Below are 20,346 nucleotides of genomic sequence, written 5' to 3'. Positions count from 1 at the left end.
GCTCCCAGCTTAGCAGATCTAACGAAAAGGAGAATCTTTCCGAATAGTTCTGACCAAAAACTCCTGGAAGCAATTCTGATATGTTCTGCTGGGTTACATATACATCTCTGAAATGAGCAATGACACTGAAGAAACAAGGAACTCTGACTGGCCTGCCTTAGTCACTTGCACACTTCTGCGACGATGGCCATGTGAGTGAGAGTTCAGCCCCACCTAAGACACGGGAGTGGGTTCCTCCCAGGAAAGAAGAGTTCTGACATAAAGGGGAGGAATCAGACTGTTAAAAACAAGAGATGTCCATAACAGGTTCATTTGCCACTAATGGATTAGAATCTCGTCCTTGTGTGCTGACCAGCATGGCCCCTAATAGGGAGTATAGCACTCGAACATTCTAAGCTTTTGGAATGAAGATGGAACTGATTTATTCTGCATAATTTTCTTGAAAGATTTTTTTTAGTATATGTGCTGCTGAAGCGAGCACTTAAAAGGTTTTTTTAAAGTAATCTCTATACCCAGTGTGAGGCCCAAACTCACAAACCAGAGATCAACAGTCATGTGCCCTACCGACTGAGCCAGCCAGGCGCCCCTGTTCTGCATAATTTTAAGTAAATTTTAATTTGGTGTGATGACCATAGCACCTGCAGAAATGATGCGATTACAGTCTCATTCTTTAGACTCCGTAAATACCAGCTTAAAAATCTGGTAGTTGTGGCGGCACTTGGGTGGCTCAGTCGGTTGAGTATCATGGCTCAGGCCATGATTTCATGGTTCACGAGTTTAAGCCGCATGTCAGGCTCTGTGCGGACAGCATTCAGATTCTATGCCTCCCTCGTTATCGGCCCCTTTCTCACTTGCACTCTGTCTCTCTCTCTCTCAAAAACAAATAAAAACATTAAAACATTTTAATCTGGTAATTGTGAACATGGAGACTGGCAGAGGCTAATAGCAGAGGAATAATTTGAGTAGGGGATGTGCCCCTATTGACTTGTCAATGCCCAGCCTGGCATTTCATTTCAATGTCCCCCTTTATCAAAAGTTTTCAGTCCCATTTATTGGAATTTTTTCCTCCACTAGAAAATAATTTAATGATTACCTTGTATGTAAATTATACCAAAAATAGCTACCTATGAGAAAAAATTACTTGCTTTACATTTTATTTATAGTCAACTTTTCTGAAATACAATTTTATAAAGTGAGGAGTACCTATGGAATATAAAATTGGGAATGAGTGGGGAATTTTTTTGTGGTAAACCAGCTGTAGTTGGAATGTTCTCACACCTGTTCAGCTCATGGAAACCAAAGAAGTCACATTAACAATACATGCCTATCTAAAAGACTTCAATAACTTTCCCCCATTAAATCTTCACTAATTAATTTGGGAGTTGTGAATGAGTTTCTTACATGTGCTTAGGAACAAACGTGCTCAAGTTCCTGTGGTGGTCCATCTCCTGGTAGAAGTCCCTTCTTCAAAATCTATTTGAAGGAGGCACCCACCCTGTTGCTAGGACCTGCCATGTAAATTCTGCTTTTCTGCTGCTCTGACCTACAGGCACTTGGTAGGCATGATTTGCTCCATCCACTCAGAAATGAAGACAATGCCCTCAGCCCACTCTGTCCTTTCTTACCTGGGTCTCAAAACAGCACTGTGTGTGCCCAATCCAACAAAGTATCATGAGAAAGTTTCAGCTTCTTCTTCTTTTTTTAAAGTTTATTTATTTATTTTGAGACAGAGAGCACAGGTGGGGGAGGGGCAGAGAGAAGGAGAGAGAGAATCCCAAGCAGGCTCTGCACTGTCAGCACAGAGCCCAACACAGGGCTGGAACCCGTGAAGCATGAGATCATAACCTGAGCTGAGACCAAGAGTCAGACGCTTACGTGAGTGAGCCACCCAGGCACCCCATCAGCTTCTAATTCTAACACTTCTTTCTGCAAGGACCTAATGAGTCCATAGGAACAGGTAGGTTGGGGTGGAGTAGACGTGGAGAGGTGAGAAACCATGCCTTCCACTCTGCTCTCCCAGATTCTTGCTTGAAATCTTCTCTTTTCCTTTCTTTCTCAGCCTCCAAATTCTCCAAGGCTCCGAATGTAACTCACTGAATCAAGTGTCAAACACCCCTGTATTTGTTTATAGATTCAAATTTACATCGCAGAAGAGGAGAAGGTGTGTATCAACTACCCACATCCCCACCTGTGCCAAAGCTTAGTAGGTCCACCGGATCACCTGCCTCTCAGACAGATTCCTTTTCAGAACAATGTCTTTGAGACTTTGAAAAATCATTTTAATCATCTGTACTAATGGAGCAAGGAAGAGAATGGCTGTATAAGTGTTGACAATGGTTTTTTTCTTTCTGAATCCTACAGTGTTAGAGTAGCCTACACTTTGTCCTATATTATACACTTGCCCTATTACTCAGCACATGTTCATAACTGAGGTTCTATTTCTTGTGTTCACATCCATTATATAAGACAAGTGCTGTAAAGTATTCTGCACATTAGATGCTGTAATCCCTAATACTTTTTTTTTTTTTTTACATTGGGCATCGTCCAAATATTTTCAGTGACTTTCTTGTTGAAGCCAAACACAACATTAAGTTCTTACTCAAATCATAGGGATCAGTGATGAAATAATTCTCAATTCATTTTTTTTTCTTGCACAAAGTTTCTTTTGAAATCAGTGGGAATTTTGAATGTAGGCTAGCTCCAAGAAGCATTCTGCAGAATAAGAATCATTTCCAGTATTAATGGGTCATTGTGTCCTTTCGCATCTGAATCACCTATCAGTTTGGCTCCCTTAAAAATGATTTTGCAAGCATCTGAGGAATTTCTTTTGATGATACGACTATAGTGGGAAGGTGAAAATTATCTCTTGCCGTTTGTAATGACATGGATGCAGCTAGAGAGTATGATGGTAATGAAATGTCAGTCAAAGACAAACACCATATGATTCCACACATATGTGGAATAAACAAAACAAATGAGCAAAGAGGAAAAGAGAGACAAACCAAGGAAGAGAATTTTTTTTTTTTTTAACTATAGAGAACAAACTGATGGTTACCAGAGGGGAGGGGATGACAGGGTGGGTGAAATAGGTGATGGGGATTAAGAAGTGCACTTGTGATAAGCACAGGGTGATGTATGGAAGTGCTGAATCACTATATCGTACACCTGAAACTAATATAACACTGTATGTTAACTAACTGGAATTAAAATAAAAACTTTCAAAATTAACAACAAAAAAAGAAAATTATCTCTAATAATGAAATGTATAATAATCTTTAAAGATTAAAACTCTTAAGAAGAGTTTGTGAATCATAACAGTACTCAGTTTTATTTTAACCCTCTTAATATTTTTATTGCCAAAATATTAAAGGAATGTTTAAAAGCTTCAATAATTTCATCACCCTGTTAAAGATGTCTTTTTAATTTTTCTTTAACATTTATTTATTTTAGAGAGACAGAGCATGAGCAGGGGAGGGGCAGGGAGAGAGGGAGACACAGAATCCGAAGCAGTCTCCAGGCTCCAGGCTCCAAGCTATCAGCACAGAGCCCGACGCGGGGCTCAAACTCACGAACTGGGAGATCATGACCTGAGCAGAAGTTGGACGCTTGACTGACTGAGCCACCCAGGTGCCCCTAATTTTTCTTTAAAAAAATTTTTTTTGTTCATTTATTTTTTGAGAAAGAGAGAGAGTGGGAGGGGAGGGGCAAAAAGTGGGGAGACACAGAATCTGAAGCAGGCTCCAGGCTCTGAGCTGTCAGCACAGAGCCTGACATGGTGCTTGAACTCGCGAACCGCGAGATCATGACCTGAGCCGAAGTCCGTCGCTTAACCAACTGAGCCACCCAGGAGCTCCATCTTTTTAATTTTTCTAAATTTCCTTCCACCTTTGTCCATAGGTGCCTATATTTTATATAACCACGATCACAGAATATGCACGATACACATAATTCATCTACTAAGGATTCTCAGCTAGGGGAGATTGTCCCCCAGGAGACAGTTGGGAAGGTCTGCAGACATTTTGATTGTCCCTGTTAGGGACAGGTCGGTGCTAGTGGCATCTAGTGAACAGGCTGTTCAACAAACATACTACAGTGTGTAGCTCCCTCTCAAAAAAAGAATTATCCAATCCAAAATGTCAATAGTACGGTAGTGCCAGGGTTGAGAAACCCTTGTATGCGCGCACACACACACACACACACACACACACACATTATGCTTTTAACAACTATTAAATCCTTCTTTATTTTTACAAGTTTTTTATAATTTTCACTTATTTCATCCAGTTGACGATCACGATTTATGTAACGATTTCCCCACTCTTAGATATCACAACATTATGAAAATTTTCATACAGATGGCTTCTGTATTAGTTTGAATTAATTTCTCATGAGTAAAATGACCTCAGTAAAGGGTATTATCATTTTTAACGACTCTTAAACTTGGTAGGGGGACCTTATAAACATTAACTTTGGCAAAATACGTTAATTATTATTATTAGTTTCTCAAAGCCAATTAAAATTTGCCTTTAACCAGTTTCTAATGCTGTAATTTTGTGCTGAGAGTTCTCTAGCAAGGTAACTCTAGTTTTTGTTTAATTTGACAAGGATACAAAGGCACTAACAAATTAATGAGTTGATGAATTAAAAAAATTTTTTTTAATGTTTATTTTTGAGAGAGAGAGAGAGAGAGCAAGCTGGGGAGGGGTAGAGAGAGGGGGGCAGAGGATCTGAGGTGGGCTCTGTGCCAACAGCAATGAGCCCGATGTGGGGCTCCGACTCACAAACCGTGAGACCATGACCTGAGCCAAAGTCAGATGCTCAACCGACTGAGCCACCCAGGTGCCTCAATTGATGAATTTTTAATAACTAGGAAATATGTGTATATGGCACAAAATTGTAAAGTGTAAAAGAATCTGTATTCTTTTTTTTAATTTTTTTTTAATTTTAATTTTAATTTTTTAATGTTTATTTATTTTTGAGAGAGAGACAGAGCATGAACGGGGGAGGGTCAGAGAGAGGGAGACACAGAATCGGAAGCAGGCTCCAGGCTCTGAGCCATCAGCCCAGAGCCCGACGCGGGGCTCGAACTCACGAACCGTGAGATCGTGACCTGAGCCGAAGTCGGACGCTCAACCGACTGAGCCACCCAGGCGCCCCTGTATTCTTTTAAGCTGTGGTTTCCAGCAATCCTGTATCCCTCCCTGGAGGGGCTAACATAGGTATGTTAGGTACAGGCTAGACACTGTCATTACCAAGAGATCCCAAACTAAGACATAAAAGCAAAACAGAAGTTTGTCTTTCTCATGTAACAGTCTGGAAGTATGTGGTTCAGGCTGTGGAGTGGCTTTGCTCCATAAAAATCATCCAGGGACCTAGTGCCTTCGATCTTGCTGCTCCGCCATCTTTTATAGTGTTCTGCATGGTGAAAGCTAATTCAACCCCACATCTGCACTCCAGCAGGTGGGAAGGGAAAGAGAGAACATGGAGGCAAACAATATCTTTTTTAAGCAAATCATGCAGACAGAGAAGGGATTTAAGTTCCACCATCCTACCTACTCATATTCCGCTGGCAAGAACGTTGTCACATGGCCACACCCGGCTACAAAGGGGGCTGGGAATGCAGTCTTTAGTGAGGTGGCTGTAGGTCCAGCTGAAAATGCAGAAGAGAATTGATGTTGTAGCTGTGGGTGTCTAAAAGTAAGAATCGATTCATTCCCAATGTGGCAATGATGTCAACTGGATTATGAATCACTGAATCTGTCTCAGGATTGAATTGTGGGGATGTCTGGCATGTCACAATTAGATCCCTTCAAAGAACCAGGAATACAGTAAACAGCAATCAATACAAGCCTGATTCTTCAGACCATTTCATTTCTAGATCATTTATCTTCTTTAACCCACTCTTCTCTGTCTTATATTTGAATTTCTAAGGCTGGGGCTTGGTAATCTGGAGGTCACTGGCAATCTTCCTTCCCCACAACAATACTGGGCAGGCTTAATCTTTTGAAGCTGTGAACTGGGTGAAATTTATCTTTGGGGTTCTCAGCTCCTTGCCCTCCATCCCTGGGCCTACAACAGCCATGGTGCCCCAACCATTCAGGACCCCACACCACCAGTCTCGCAGGCTTGCTCTCCATGTAAGGCTATGACTACAAAATTCTCTCTTTTCTTTTCCTTTTTTTTTTTTTTTAATTTTTTTTTTTTAACGTTTATTTATTTTTGAGACAGAGAGAGACAGAGCATGAACAGGGGAGGGGCAGAGAGAGAGGGAGTCACAGAATCTGAAACAGGCTGCAGGCTCTGAGCGGTCAGCACAGAGCCCGACGCAGGGCTTGAACTCACGGACGGTGAGATCATGACCTGAGCCGAAGTCGGACGCTTAACCGACCAAGCCACCCAGGCGCCCCTCTCTTTTCTTTTCTTACCCAACAACTACACTTTGAGGTGTTCCACTTCTAGCTGGTTGATAAGGCTGGGAGGTTGGGGACAGAGAAGGGATTTAAGGAGTGGTTGAAAGGTTGCTGCTTGTGAAAAAAACAACTCAATTTGACTCACTGAAACTGTTGCCTCACCTGGTTTAAAAGGATTAGAGTTTGTCTTACTGTCTGCAGGACACACACACATACACACACACACACACACACAGATTTTCTACGTCTAAATTGCAGATGTACACATTGGTATTTATGAAGAAACAGTTCCAAATATTGTTTTTATATATTTCCCCTTCTTTTGTGCAAAAAACCATTGCACTCTAGAAATAATCAAGCAGATTGACTTTCTCTCCTCTCCCTCCCGATGGTCATTTTGATGTCATTGGCAGAAGAGCTGAAGCCATCTTAAAGGCCTTGCTTGAGGTAACATGATATACCAATACTATCTTTTCTCACTCTAAGTCTTCATTATAAGAGTTGACTTGGTGATATGTAAGTTGACTACAGATATCTTTAGTTCTCTAAACTTGTTGCAAGAATAGTTAATATTTTTAAAAGATTCCAGAAAGAGCACACGAATTGGCCACTACTTGCGAAGACTCAGTAACTGACATGTTTATTCAAATAGTTCAATGCTTCCCACATCACAGTACAGGGAAAAAATATTGGTACTTGCATGGCACACTGAGGGAAGCTGGAGCCAACTGGCTTGGAGGCTGTGTGTGCCCGTGGCCTCACCTAGCTGTCCTAAGGGATGAAGGGAATCATCACCTCAGCACACCGCATTCACTGGGCAGCCTGGTGGAGGAGACGTATCTAACATGCTGCTATGCGAAATGTGGTCTTCAACATCAGCAGCAGCAGCAGCACCCGGAAGCTTGTTAGAAATGCAAAATTGTAGGCTCTATGCCAATTTACTGAGTCGGAATCTGCATTTTCATAAGATTCCCAGGTGATTTATATGCACATTGAAGTTTGAAAGCACCAATCTAAGAAAACAGATTGACTTCTTTAGGTGAGTGTGGAGGATACGGAGGATTGCACCTGGCAGTCATTACATCCTCCTTCTCGCTTTGGAGTATGCTTCCTGTGCTGCAGTGGCTGATAAGGACAAATGACATCCTCCAGACTCTCTTGCAGCTATTATCATGGAAGTACTTAGGTTTCAACAATTAGCAGAGGCTTCCACGGAAGCCCTGGAAGGCTGCCTCTCCGCTGCCATGATCGTGGAGGCATTGTCTCTTCTGTATAGGTTCTAGCGTTCAGTCATTAGCTTTGTGACCATTGGGAAGCTTGGGGTGGGGCATCCATTTCGCCGGTTCGGGTGATGGTTAGTATCGTAGGACTCTGGGGCTGGCTGTGGGAGTGGATTCTGGTGGCTGCCAGAGAGCAGCCGTGTTGGTGCAGTTCTGCAGCTGTCAGGTCTGAGTGAGGGAGAGCACAGCTCTTTTGGTATCCTAGTTCTGAGGTGGGGTTTTGAGAATCATTCTAGTAATACTCTCCATTATTCTTAAAGTACTTTAATACCTCCAGCTTAAACTAACTGGAATGGATTCTGTTCTCTGAAACCAAACTTTGACTGATAAGAGTCTGTGTTTTCAGGATCATGCATGTATTCACTGATTTATTTAGCAAGTATTTATTGAGGGCCTTCTCTGAACAGGTATACACACACACACACACACACACACATACACACATTATATGATTAAATATTATATTCCTAAGAAAGTAGTTCCATCCAAATAGGGCAGAAAAATTAAAAGTTCCAATTCCAATCTAATCACTACAAAAAAATACTTCATATGTCCTCATTGTTATACTGGAAAGAAGATGGCAATTTGGAGACAAAAGATTAACTTTTCTGAACTTTGCCACATGGAGATAGTAAGGACTTACCCTGTCTACCTCATAAAGTTTCCGTGAAAATCAAATAAGGCAAGATATATGAAACTGCTTCAGACATATTAAAGTGCTATGTAGTGCTGGTTATTTTATTTCTAAGTAGTAATAATAGTAAATTTATCCTACAAACTTTTAGCTTTGGATGCTTATTTAAATTTTTTTTTAACGTTTATTTATTTTTGAGACAGAGCAAGACAGAGCATGAACGGCGGAGGGTCAGAGAGAGGGAGACACAGAATCTGAAACAGGCCCCAGGCTCTGAGCTGTCAGCGCAGAGCCCGACGAGGGGCTTGAACTCACGGACCTCGAGATCGTGACCTGAGCCGAAGTCGGCCGCTTAACCGACTGAGCTGCCCAGGCGCCCCTTGCTTTGGATGCTTATGATAGCACCTTTAAAGAAAACTATTTTTGCTTGCCTAATCCTTCTTTCGGTGCAAATTCTGATGTTCATGTAATGGCATTCTTAAAGATAAATCAGAGACTGACTGCTTTGTGAAAGGAATTTTCACTTTTGAAGAGGATTCACAATAGGAATTCTTTCATTAGATGTGTCTCATTTAATACAATTGGTTGATTTATGAATTTAAATTAAAAAAATTTTTTTCAATGTTTTATTTATTTTTGAGAGAGAGAGAGACAGAGCATGAGCCGGGGAGGGGCATAGAGAGAGGGAGACGCAGAATCCGAAGCAGGCTCCAGGATCCGAGCCGTCAGCACAGAGCCCAACGTGGGGCTCGAGCTCACGAACCGCGAGATCATGACCTGAGCCGAAGTCGGAAGCCCAACCGACTGAGCCACTCAGGCGCGCCTATGAATTTAAATCATACACATTTTGGTACATCCAGTGTACAAAATGAGCTTAGTTGGTTGAAAAATGTAATTATGATGATGATGATGATGATGATTATTTTATTTATTTTTGAGAGAGAGAGAGAGAGAGAGAGAGAATGAGCCGGGGAGGGGCAGAGAGAGAGGGAGAACAGGATCCGAAGCAAGCTCCAGGCTCTGAGCTGTCAGCACAGAGCCCAATGTGGGGCTTGAACTCACAAACCATGAGCCAAAGTCGGACGGTCCACCAACTGGGCCACCCAAACAGCCCTGTAATTCTATTTTTTAAGTGAGCTCATTTCAAATATGGGTGAGGAGCAAATCAAATTACAGATCAATCTTTGAGACATACGCATAGACATATCTTGCAAAGCTTCCATTCTTTGTTTTATGTCCGTTTTCTTGAAGTATGTGAAAGAGAAGCTTAATTCAGACCAATAAATGTCTGGTCAGTGCCTTCTCTGTACAACATTGTAGGTGACGAAGATGCAAAGATGAATGAGACAGTCATTGCCTATGCTACAGTCCAGTCCAGCATGTCAAAAGCAGCAGCCAGTCATACATGTGGGTATTGGTCACTTAAAATGTGGCCAGTGTGACTCAGAAACGGAATTTTACATTTTATTTAATTTTAACTAATTTAAATAAAAGTAGCCATGTGTGACTAGTGGCCACTGTATTGAATGGCACAGGCCTAGCCAAACTCAGTAGCTGACTTGTGGTTAGGATGCATGGAAAAAACACTTTTCTTCTGTCTTAAAACAAAGGTGGTCTATTAATTTTCTGGTCTTAGGGGTGGTGGTGGGGAAAGTGCCACGATGGTTTGGGAAAGTACATAGTATCAAGGGAAACAGTTATACAATTCTGTTAAAAATCTATTCTAGTTGATTCAAATGTCCCCTAACATATTCAGAATGCAACGATACCACCAGGCCAAAAAAGCTGAAGACAGCAAAGGTCAAAAAACAGGTCTAAGGGGCGCCTGAGTGGCTCAGTCAGTTAAGCATCCGACATCGGCTCAGGTCATGATCTCATTGGTTCGTGGGTTCGAGCCCCATGTTGGGCTCTGTGCTGACAGCTCAGAGCCTGGAGCCTGTTTCAGATTCTGTGTCTCCCTCTCTCTGTCCCTCCCCTGCTTGCGCTCTGTCTCTCTCTCTCAAAAATAAATAAAAACATTAAAAAAAAAAAGGCCTGAAAAACCTAGTTTATGTGTTATCTGTAGTATTCCTTGTCATTTTTAGAGTGGTCCCAGCATCAAAGATCAGGAAGGAAGAAGGAGTGAATTAGTAACTTACTTACTAAGGAAACTTCCCTAATGGGGTGAAGTGGGCCATTTCCAAGATATTTTTATTTTTCTCAAATTAAAAAAGACAGAAAAGAACCAAGAGCTCATACTTAACAACAAAAAGGCATTAAGAACTACTGATTACTACCAACTATTTCACATTCCACACAATTGGGAATGATCAGTAGCACTTAATACCCTTTTGTTAAGTGTTAGCAACTACTTGTTAATTTTGTTTTATCTATATTTTCATATGCAAGGTGAATTTGCTTTGACAGATTCTACTTACTCTCAGCTGTGGATAGAAATGCCATGATTTGACTCTTTTTACTTACGAAAATTATTTTTAAAGATGTGTAAAGCAGTCTCAATTCACAGGAGTTAGAAGTGGAAATAGTTTAAGTATTATTTCTAAGACTAAGTGGCTATAACAAGAATCTGAACTTTACCTATCATTATTTGGTATATGAGCTAGTTCTGTAAGGTTAATCTATTTTACTTTTGCTGACTTATCACAGATTGTTATTTATTTATTTATTTATTTATTTATTTATTTATTTATTTATTTATTTATTTTTAAAGAGGCCAAACACAGTTGTAGTTCTAGCCCCAAAGGAGATGTGCATGATGATAGCAACTGAAAAAGAATACCACTGTGGTTACACTTGACTGCACAGTGAGCTAATAGTGTTCGGGGCACTTCCTGCAGGGTGCACCCTCTTGGAACAGTGGCTTCTTTTGACCCTAACAAACCAAATGTGGATCAAATTAAAGGGACTAGCTTGGGTAACAGCACCACAGTGCCCTTTCTTGGGGATCTCTGTGAAACATGGCAGTGGTATCATCACAAACATATTCTGGATTTGACAAAGTTTCATGGGAACTAATTGATTTCATAGGAACTAATTGACTGGGATTCTCCCTCTTTCTCTGCCCCTCCCTGCTCATGTTCTGTCTCTCTCAAAATAAATAAATAAAACTTTAAAAACTTTTAAAAAATAGCAGCAATATTGAAAATTGAGTTTGGGCATGAAAAGTTCACAATTTGCATCTCTGGTTCAAATGATGTATCCATCAGAAGATTGTGATACTTTTCTCATGATTTTTGAGCCTTTTTCTATAGAAATTAAATTTATAAATGAACATTAAATTGGGGCATCTGGGTGGCTCAGTCAGTTAAGTGTCCGACTCTTGGTTTCAGCTCAGATCATTATCTCATGGCTCATGAGTTCAAACCCCAAGTTTGAGCCCTGTGTTGGGCTCTGCACTAAACAGCATGGAACCTGCTTGGGATTCTCTCTCTGTCCCTCCCCCCTTCACACACACACACACACACACACACACACACACACACACTCTGTCTGTCTCTCTCAAAATAAATAAATAAACATTAAAAAAAAAGATACTAAAACAGTGTATTATATTTGTAATTTCTTATGGAGGCGAATTGAATTTCCTTATACCAATGAAAATGGTGAAAATTATAATCTATTCACCTCTTTCTAGACATACAGCTGCATAAGCCCTGGTAGAAATTAGCGAATAAGGGGCGCCTGGGTGGCTCAGTCTGTTAAGCATCTGACTTTGGCTCAGGTCATGATCTTGTGGTCTGTGAGTTCGAGCCCCGCGTCAGGCTCTGTGCTGACAGCTCAGAGCCTGGAGCCTGTTTCAGATTCTGTGTCTCCCTCTCTCTCTGACCCTCCCCCGTTCATGCTGTCTCTCCCTGTCTCAAAAATAAACGTTAAAAAAAAAATTAAAAAAAAAAGAAATTAGCAAATAAATTAGTATCATGATAAAGGACTATAAGATCTGTGTTCTGATGGCAGTAAAAAAAATGTAATAATTCAATCATTCTTCTTGATGAAGTATACTGGCTTTGGAATCAGATTGCTTGGGTTCTAATACCGGCTCTCTGGTTTACTTTGTCTCTAGGGCAGGTCCCTTAACCCTTCCTACACTGTTGTTTTTTTTTTTTTTAATCATACAATGGGCATAGCAATAATAATGCCTGTTAGAGGGCTTCTGTCAGAATTTGTTCACATGGCCCTTAACAGTGGTTCGCACAGTGCCTGGCACATTGTAAATGGCTGTAATTATTACTGCATGTATATTACATGTGCCTTGTTTCCTCGACTTGATTGCAAGCTTTGAGAAGGCAAAGACCATCTCATATAGTTTTCTGGTCCCTTCATCACCTGGCACAGTATCTTATAAATTACATAGTCAGCATGGAGATTTAAAACTAAAGGGCAACTCGGGGTTAGATAAAGGACCTTGACTATCGATTTCCCCAGGGCTCCTCTGGACTTGTCTCTCACTGTAGTATAACCCCTGAATCCACTCTGAGTTGTGGCAATGGTAGTTCAAGGCTGCTTCTTACCCTAATCAACAGCGGCCAATCCAATCAAACATTTAGACAATCAGCCAAAAGACTGAAGCTATGTGTCCTGCAACAGAAATTCCAGAAAGTCATGGCATTTAGGAGCTGTTTCTGGGTTTCTTAGGCATTTCTGGCTACTGGACAGCAAGTAATTTCTTTATTTCATCTAAGTTAAACCATGCAGAGTATAATTTATGCCCTCCTTCTTTAGCTCTTCTCATGGTAGAATGATGAGCTAGCTAGCATTTTCCTTATCAAAGGACTTACTGTCACTGAACAACTCATCAGCAACAAGCTCACAGATAACCCATGGCCAACATACTGATCTATGTTTTTTAAACATGCTTTCTACATTTTTACTTCTTCAGTTTTTGTTTTGTTTTGTTTTGTTTTTTTTACTTAACAGTGTGATGTGAGCTATTCATCAAAAGATGAAGTTTCATGCTGGTACATATTGATTCCTACCCTCTGTTAGTAAACAGTATAGCAACAAAGTTCAGTAAGGCTGGGTTTCCTTATGGATTGGTGTGAGACTTGCATTTTAACTTGGTATAATCTACGGGTTGGAGGTAGGTTTTGAGAATTTAAAACATTTTCACCATTACTATGAAATATTTGGAAAGTTTGTATAAGGCCTTCCTTCTGGCTCTTCTCATTCTTCACAGTGCTCTGCCAATAATATTTCTGCTCTGTAGCTAGCACTGCAGCTCCCCCCTTTGATATTTCTTCTGTCCACTTCCATTCTATCTTAATTTAAAAAATAATTTCTAAAATTTTTTGTTGTTCTATTTTGTCAGTAGACACTTGCAACTGTGCACAAATCTGATTATAAGCTGTATGGTGCTGTGAAAAACTTGCAATTGTTTTCCAAAATGACAGGCAGTGTAAATTATAAAACATAAAATAGTATATGTTAAAGCATTGCCAGCAATAAATAAAAATGGCTTATTTGGAGGAAGTAACCTTGGAAATGAGAGAACTAGGCTGGAGGAGGAAACAATCCACATGGTTAGGAAAGGAAGAGCCACATTTAGGGGAGCATCTGAGGGACAAGGACAATGGAAACACTCAAGTGACTCCTGATCCTAGACAATCCTCCAAGGGTTAAGTCACAGAGGGCAGTTAGGTTGGGCTAGATTTTCCAGTTTCTCTCCTGAAAGATACTGGACCTTTATTTCCTAGGGATCACTCATTCAGCATTGCTGAGTACCTAACTTGTGCCAGGGGTCTGCACAGGAACTGGATTTGCAAAGATGAAAAGAGCCAAGTTCGTCTTCCAGCGTTTCTAGAACACTCTAGGAGGTTAAGTATAAAAGGGCCTTGTTGCAAAAAGAGAAAACAGCAACCAGAAGCTTGGAAGAATCCTCAGGGCTCCACAGAGGAAGTGAGCTGTGGCCTGAAGGGTTTTGATAGGCTTTTGTATGTATCTTTCAAGAATAAATGATAATGTGAAATAAAGAGATCATCCCGAAAGGAAAGGGTTGGGAAGAAGCATGGCATATTATATGGGAGATTTAAAACATTTAACTGGAGCAGGAACTTATAGACCAGTCCCTTATAATTGTCAGGAAAGAAGGGTCTAGATGACAAATGAGTGTTAAGTGATCAAACTGACATTCACCCATGTGGAGCGTCTTCTTCTGACTGGCACCTTGCTAAATGGAAATGTGGGCTGCTGTTCTCGAATACCTAGTTAGGGGCGGACAGGGTGCACCCACTTTTATCAGATTTTGCACACCACATAAGGCTTCTTCCTAGAAGGCTACTTTTGATGGTTCCAAACCCTTTCCTCCCCTCAGCCTCTGTAGTTTTAAGGGCTGTGCGAGGTCTATCTGCAGGGATTTTAGAGGTTTTCCTCATTCTCTTCGGAAGAGAAGTAATAAAAGCATTTAAATTAGCGGGAGGGCGGTTAACACCCGCCTGGCTTCACTGCACGCCTCGTCACCACCCGGGTTCACTCAGCGCCTGGCTTCGGGGGAGACGAACAACGTTAACGGCCGCCGGGCAGCAACGGCTCCCGGACAGCGCGCTGCGGACGTCGCGCGCTCGGGACTGGCAGGCCAGCGGCGAGTTCACACGGCGCAGGGAGGGGGGGGGGGGCGAGGCCGAGCCGTGGGCGGCACTTGACGAACAGCCCTTGCAACCAATTGGAAGCCTGGTCGACTTTTCCCCCTGCCAATAGGGAGCGGGACCCAGGCTAAGGGGCGCTTCCCGCGGGCTGCGGCTGGATTCGATCCTGCGCGGCGGCAGCTAAGGCGGGGGCGGAGGCTCGGCCTGGGCGGCGGGGAGCGGATTAGGGGAGGAGGGAAGACCGGAAGCCACAGTCGCGTCCCCATCCTTAGATTCGCTCCCCCGGGCTGGGAGCGAAGACAGAGGAGGAGGAGGGAGAGGCTGAATGTTGGCTCCGTAATAAAGGGGAGCGGCCGCTCCGGAGCCTCCTCCCGGGGCGCCCCCTCATCCCGCCCGATCTCTGCACCCCCACTGGCTCCTGGGCGCCTGCCCCCCGCGGACGGCCCGGCAGCGCAGACCTTCGCTGAAGAGACGCGGCCAGTGGCGGGGACTGGCCGGCGGCGTCCGAGGCCCGCGCCCCGCCGCCACCCCCACCCGCTTGCCCGCCGGTCCCTCCGGCCGCCGCCATGTCCTCCTCCTCATCCTCTCCCAGGGAGGCGTACGAGGAGGACCGCGAGTACGAGAGCCAGGCCAAGCGCCTTAAGACCGAGGAGGGGGAGATCGACTACTCGGCTGAGGAAGGCGAGAACCGCCGGGAAGCGACGCCCCGGGGCGGGGGCGATGGCGGCGGCGGCGGCGGCCGGAGCTTCTCACAGCCGGTAACAAAGCGCGGCGCCCTGTCCGCTGTGCCTGGCGGCTCCCTGGGAAGCAGGGCCGAGCGGCGGGGACTCGGCCCCGGGGCCTTCCGCGCGCCTCGTTGCCCTCTGCTGCTGCGCTGACCGCGTCGGGAAGCGCCGGCTCTTTCTTCTCTTCGGGGTTTTTATTCTTTGCCCTACCTGTTTCCCGCATCCCGACCGCGAACCCGGCTCCGGCCTGGCTGCAGGCCCCGCGTGCGAGTCGTCTGCCGGCCCTGAACTTGGGGAGGGTAGCCCGGCGGGGGCGGCGGGGCGGCGTTGCTTCCGCTCCCGGGGGGCTTCGGTGCGCGATAAGCTCTTTGTTAGTTCAACTCCGGCTGCTGGCCGGCGTCGGGACGCCCGGCTCCCTTCTGCCCCTGTGCCCGCAGCATCTGCGCGCTGGTCACGGTCGCAGGATGGTTGTTGCGTCGGTTCCGCCGGGGTCTCTCTTCACCTGGGTCCTGAGCAGAGCCGTAACTGAATGACAAATTACGCTCTGGAGCTCACACCCTAGTTCGCCTGGAGGTCTAATTTCAAAATTTTTACTCTTGGCAGGCATGGTGCGCATGCTTTGCTACCCAGTTTTAGGATTATTGCTCAGTACAGATCTTAGCTCTTCGGTCAAAAAAACAAGTGTTGGTAGGTGTTAACACCACCCTTATTTTCAAGTAAAACAAATCTTAAAATCACCACAGTTCGTGGACGGTTTATTCCAAATTTGCCCCACGAAAGGAAGGACTGAGCTCGGAATTGGATTAAACACACCTTCCTAGATTCTTGTTGCTCTTATCAGAAACGTTAGCTGGAGGCAGAAGGAATGTGAAAATCGTCTTATCCGCAGCAAGTAGTAACTCAGCTTCAGTTGCATGGAGACTTTAAGGAAACAAAGCAAAGCAAAAGTCTTTGCCCTTTTTTGGTGTACTTAATATGTGTTAGCGGTTTAGATGTCTTTTAAACATTTGACACATTTTAATTGATTTTTTGAAAGGAGACTTTTCCTGAAATTTAAGAAAATGTACACATATATTCTATTAAAATGTTTTTCACCCTTTATAAGAGGCCAATGATAAGCTTTTTAGGTATTTGAATTTTTAAAAAATATTTATCTTGAGATACAGGGTGGGGGGGGGAGGGGCAGAGAGAGGGAGAGAGAGAATCCCAAACAAACCCGAGGGATGACGATCCAATCGGAGCTGAAATCTAGACTCTGGTGCCCAACCGGCTGAGCCACCCAGTGCCCCTAGCTGTTTGAATTTTTATATAAAAAAAACTATGGTCAGTAGTTACCAACGTTAGTTTCCCAATTTGAAACTGTGACATAGGTTTCAACACATTAGAAAAAAGGAACTTTTTCTTCTTCTAAGTTAATGCTTCCTTATAGCTAGATATGTATGACTTGATTTTTGTGCCTAGGTATTTGGCATACTCAAAATGTATCTTGGGCTTGTGCATTAAAAAATGCATGTCTTCTAAATGTTTCAGTTCAAAGCCAATTCCATTGTGGAAGTTTGGAAACAGGAATATTGTAACTGATCTTTTAGAAGGGTCAGTGTATTTCTTTTGCCACAAGTCTTGAGTTTTTTGTGCAATAGCATGAAATGTCTTAAGTGTGTTGGAAAGATACCTAAATTCTTTAATGAAAAAAAAATTTTTTGAGAAACAGATTAAACATTAAGGCAATAGATTATTTTGCATGTTGGGAAGAAAATAATATATGCTTAATATATCCAAAGTGAATGGTATCTGGCAGTGGAAATAGTACTTGTCAGGGCTTGGGGAGAGTCAGGAGTCCTAGCTCGCATATGATCTGTGTGCCTTTGGAAAAGTCAATTCACCCCTAGTCTTGAGTTCTTTTAGTATAAAAGTTGAGCTTTTCTATACCTGAAGTTGTAATTCAGTGATTAATGTAATGCAGCTTTTAAATTACCCAGACAGGATCTAATAAATGCAGATTGAGTTATAAATTTTAATTTTTGTTTATTTACTGCTATTTTGTTTCTCAGAGTGTGAATTGCTTTTAACAGTAGGAGCAGTGCTGCACTGTGAAATCTAATGAAGGCTTATTTTTCCTGTGTTTAAACCTTTTTCTTCATGCGATTTTTGGTATTATTTTGAAATTATTGCAACTATGGAAACCTGTACATAATAAAATTTTATTAGGATAGGCATTCCCTGGATAAAAGTTTAACGTCTAGTGCGTCATCAGCCAGAAGTATGGTAATTTATCTAACTGAAATGGTTTTGGCTCAACCTCAGTTGTCCTACAGTCCAGCCAGAGAAGAAATACTTTGTGGTCAAACTGTTAAATAACAGCAAATGCAGATTAGGTACAATGATGGGCAATCTTTTCAACTCAGTTGGAGGTTTGTCAAGTGCAAAGTAAGTCTTCAAGGATTTACATTATTTAGCTTTTGATAATTAAGTTTCCATGAGTGCTTTAATCTATTTAATCTATTAATTTAATCTATTAATTAGATGTAAAGAGGAAAGAAAGTATTTAAGAAAAGCCATGCTTCTACAAATGCTCCTAAGTTAAAGATGAATTGATCACTGTGAATGATCATGATGTGTTAAGGTGTATAGAGAAGTGAGTTAGTAGTTCAGATATGAGAAATAAGACACTCTTCAAATTTATGTCTTCTGGTACTTAGTTTGAAGAAATTCCTAGAGTGTTTCAGATTCACTGTGCTGCATTGTTGAACAAAGCTGGATTATGAAAGTGTGTGCTGTGTATTATAAGTTACTTTATTCTTGTGGAGTAAGTGGTGGTCTTAAATTTAGAAGTCATGACCTTCAACCTTCAAGATCATATGAATAGTAAATTTCTATATCTGTTTATTTTTTAGAAAGCAGCTTGACTTCAAATATTAGGGCTCTACTTGGTGAAACCAATTGAAGAATTAAATTGAGAGGTTACCTAGAAAGATCTGCTTATATAAAGACTGATATCGATAAAAATTTATGGAATGCTAATTAATTTTGGAGACTTTCAAGTTTTGTTTTTTTTTTTTTACTGTCTTCTGCTAGTGAGTAAACAGGCAAATCAGATTGTTAAAGTGGCTTGTTTGCCGATGAGATGAAAATATAAGTTTCTCAATGTTTAATAAATAGACTTGTAAGATGGCAAAATGTCATGATAAAAACGTAGATCCTAGGATTTCTTAGCGATATATATTATGTGGAGGATCTAGTTTGAATTTAAGATACACTATTATACTTTAAGGATCTGAATTACAGAGATGTATAGGAATATTAATGATGGTTTATTAGATGCATACGGGATGGGGGATAAGGTGAGGTCACTTTGTTAGCTTAGTTCCCACAGGAAAAGTTTAGAGGCTGACAGTGAGCATAGTAAATACACCCTGGGGAATGAAAAAGCTAAAGGATGTGTGTGCCCTGGAGGTAAGCGCCAGAGTTTTAATTTTTAAGGCTTCTATAGCAATAAACGTCCTCTGTCTCTAGCTATGCTGCTGTTGTGAGGATTTTCAGGCCTTGTATTAGGAAAGAAGAGAAAGGTAGTAGGTTTTGTTATCTTTTGGTTTTAACAAGTGACTACATTTCTTCGTGTTAGTACATACAATGAAAAGAGCTTTTTAATGGACCTATAAGCCCAACCAAGGCAGGTGTTTTGGTTCTGCTACCAACAACATGCTTTGTGACTTAACCTCTCTGGAACTCAACCATCATGAGGAGGTTGGATCAGATGATCACTGTGATCTCTTAATTCATCAAAAGACAATACTTGAGCCCCTTTTATGTGCCAGGTGCTGTTGTCTGTGATGGGGTTATAAAAGTAAAGAAAAAAAAAATTCCAGGGGTGCCGGGGTGTTTCAGTTGGTTAAGCGTTGGTCTCTTGATTTCGGCTCCAGTCATGATCTCACAGTTTGTAGATTTGAGCCCCAAGTTGGGCTCTGCGCTGATGGTGCAGAGCCTGGTTGAGATTCTCTCTCTCTCTCTCTCTCTCTCTCTCTCTCTCTGCCTCTTCCTGGCTTGAGTTCTCTTTTTCTTTTTCTGAAAATAAATTAATTTTAAAAATTCCATATCTAAAAATCTGTGACTCTACGTCATTTAATGCCTTTTTTTTTTTTTTTTTTTGCCTCTGAAATTGAATACACCTTTCAAAGCTTGTAGTTTCAGCCACAGCAACAATTCAGGTGAGCTTAAGCAAAACAAAAAGTTGGCCCGTGTAACTGAGAAAGCTAAGTTGTGGTCGCGGTTTCAGGCATGGCTGGATCTAGGGATTTAGATGATGTCACTGAAACTTGATTCTATATGCTCTATTTCCTCCATGTAGCTATAAAACTAGACTTGCAATTTTTATAGCTAGCAAATAGAGAATACTCTTCTCCTCTCCCCAGTGTCCATATTTATCCCTTCTGATGAACACTTTTTAGCTTCCCTAGCCCTGCAGCTAATCACTGGGCTACTTCTGAAGTTGGATAGGCATGACTGTGTGATTGAAAATACCAGTGGAGGGGCGCCTGGGTGGCTCAGTCGGTTAAGCGTCTGACTTCGGCTCAGGTCATGATCTCACGGTCTGTGGGTTCGAGCCCCTTGTCGGGCTCTGTGCTGACAGCTCAGAGCCTGGAGCCTGTTTCAGATTCTGTGTCTCCCTCTCTCTCTGACCCTCCCCCATTCATGCTCTGTCTCTCTCTGTCTCAAAAATAA

The 20,346-nt window shown here is 42.2% G+C and overlaps 2 protein-coding genes across 3 annotated transcripts in view; one reads left to right on the top strand and one right to left on the bottom strand.

Annotated features, from left to right (window-relative positions):
• GALM (galactose mutarotase) overlaps nt 1-16,540 on the bottom strand; it is a 116,301-nt gene extending 99,761 nt beyond the window's left edge. Inside the window, exon 1 of the mRNA XM_058683087.1 lies at nt 15,838-16,540. Within this exon, the coding sequence (XP_058539070.1) occupies nt 15,838-15,850 (13 nt within the window). The 5' untranslated portion in view covers nt 15,851-16,540. The remainder of the gene's footprint in view (nt 1-15,837) is intronic.
• Nucleotides 15,087-20,346, top strand: part of HNRNPLL (heterogeneous nuclear ribonucleoprotein L like) — a 39,349-nt gene continuing 34,089 nt past the window's right edge. The window contains exon 1 of one of the 2 annotated variants that reach the window (XM_058683084.1): nt 15,087-15,660. In XM_058683084.1, the coding sequence (XP_058539067.1) occupies nt 15,469-15,660 (192 nt within the window). In that variant the 5' untranslated portion in view covers nt 15,087-15,468. The remainder of the gene's footprint in view (nt 15,661-20,346) is intronic. The other variant, XM_058683083.1, reaches the window with a different exon arrangement.

Source organism: Neofelis nebulosa, chromosome 9 (assembly GCF_028018385.1).
Source record: "Neofelis nebulosa isolate mNeoNeb1 chromosome 9, mNeoNeb1.pri, whole genome shotgun sequence".
Taxonomy (NCBI): Eukaryota; Metazoa; Chordata; class Mammalia; order Carnivora; family Felidae; genus Neofelis; species Neofelis nebulosa.
This window is presented reverse-complemented; position numbering and strand designations above follow the sequence as displayed.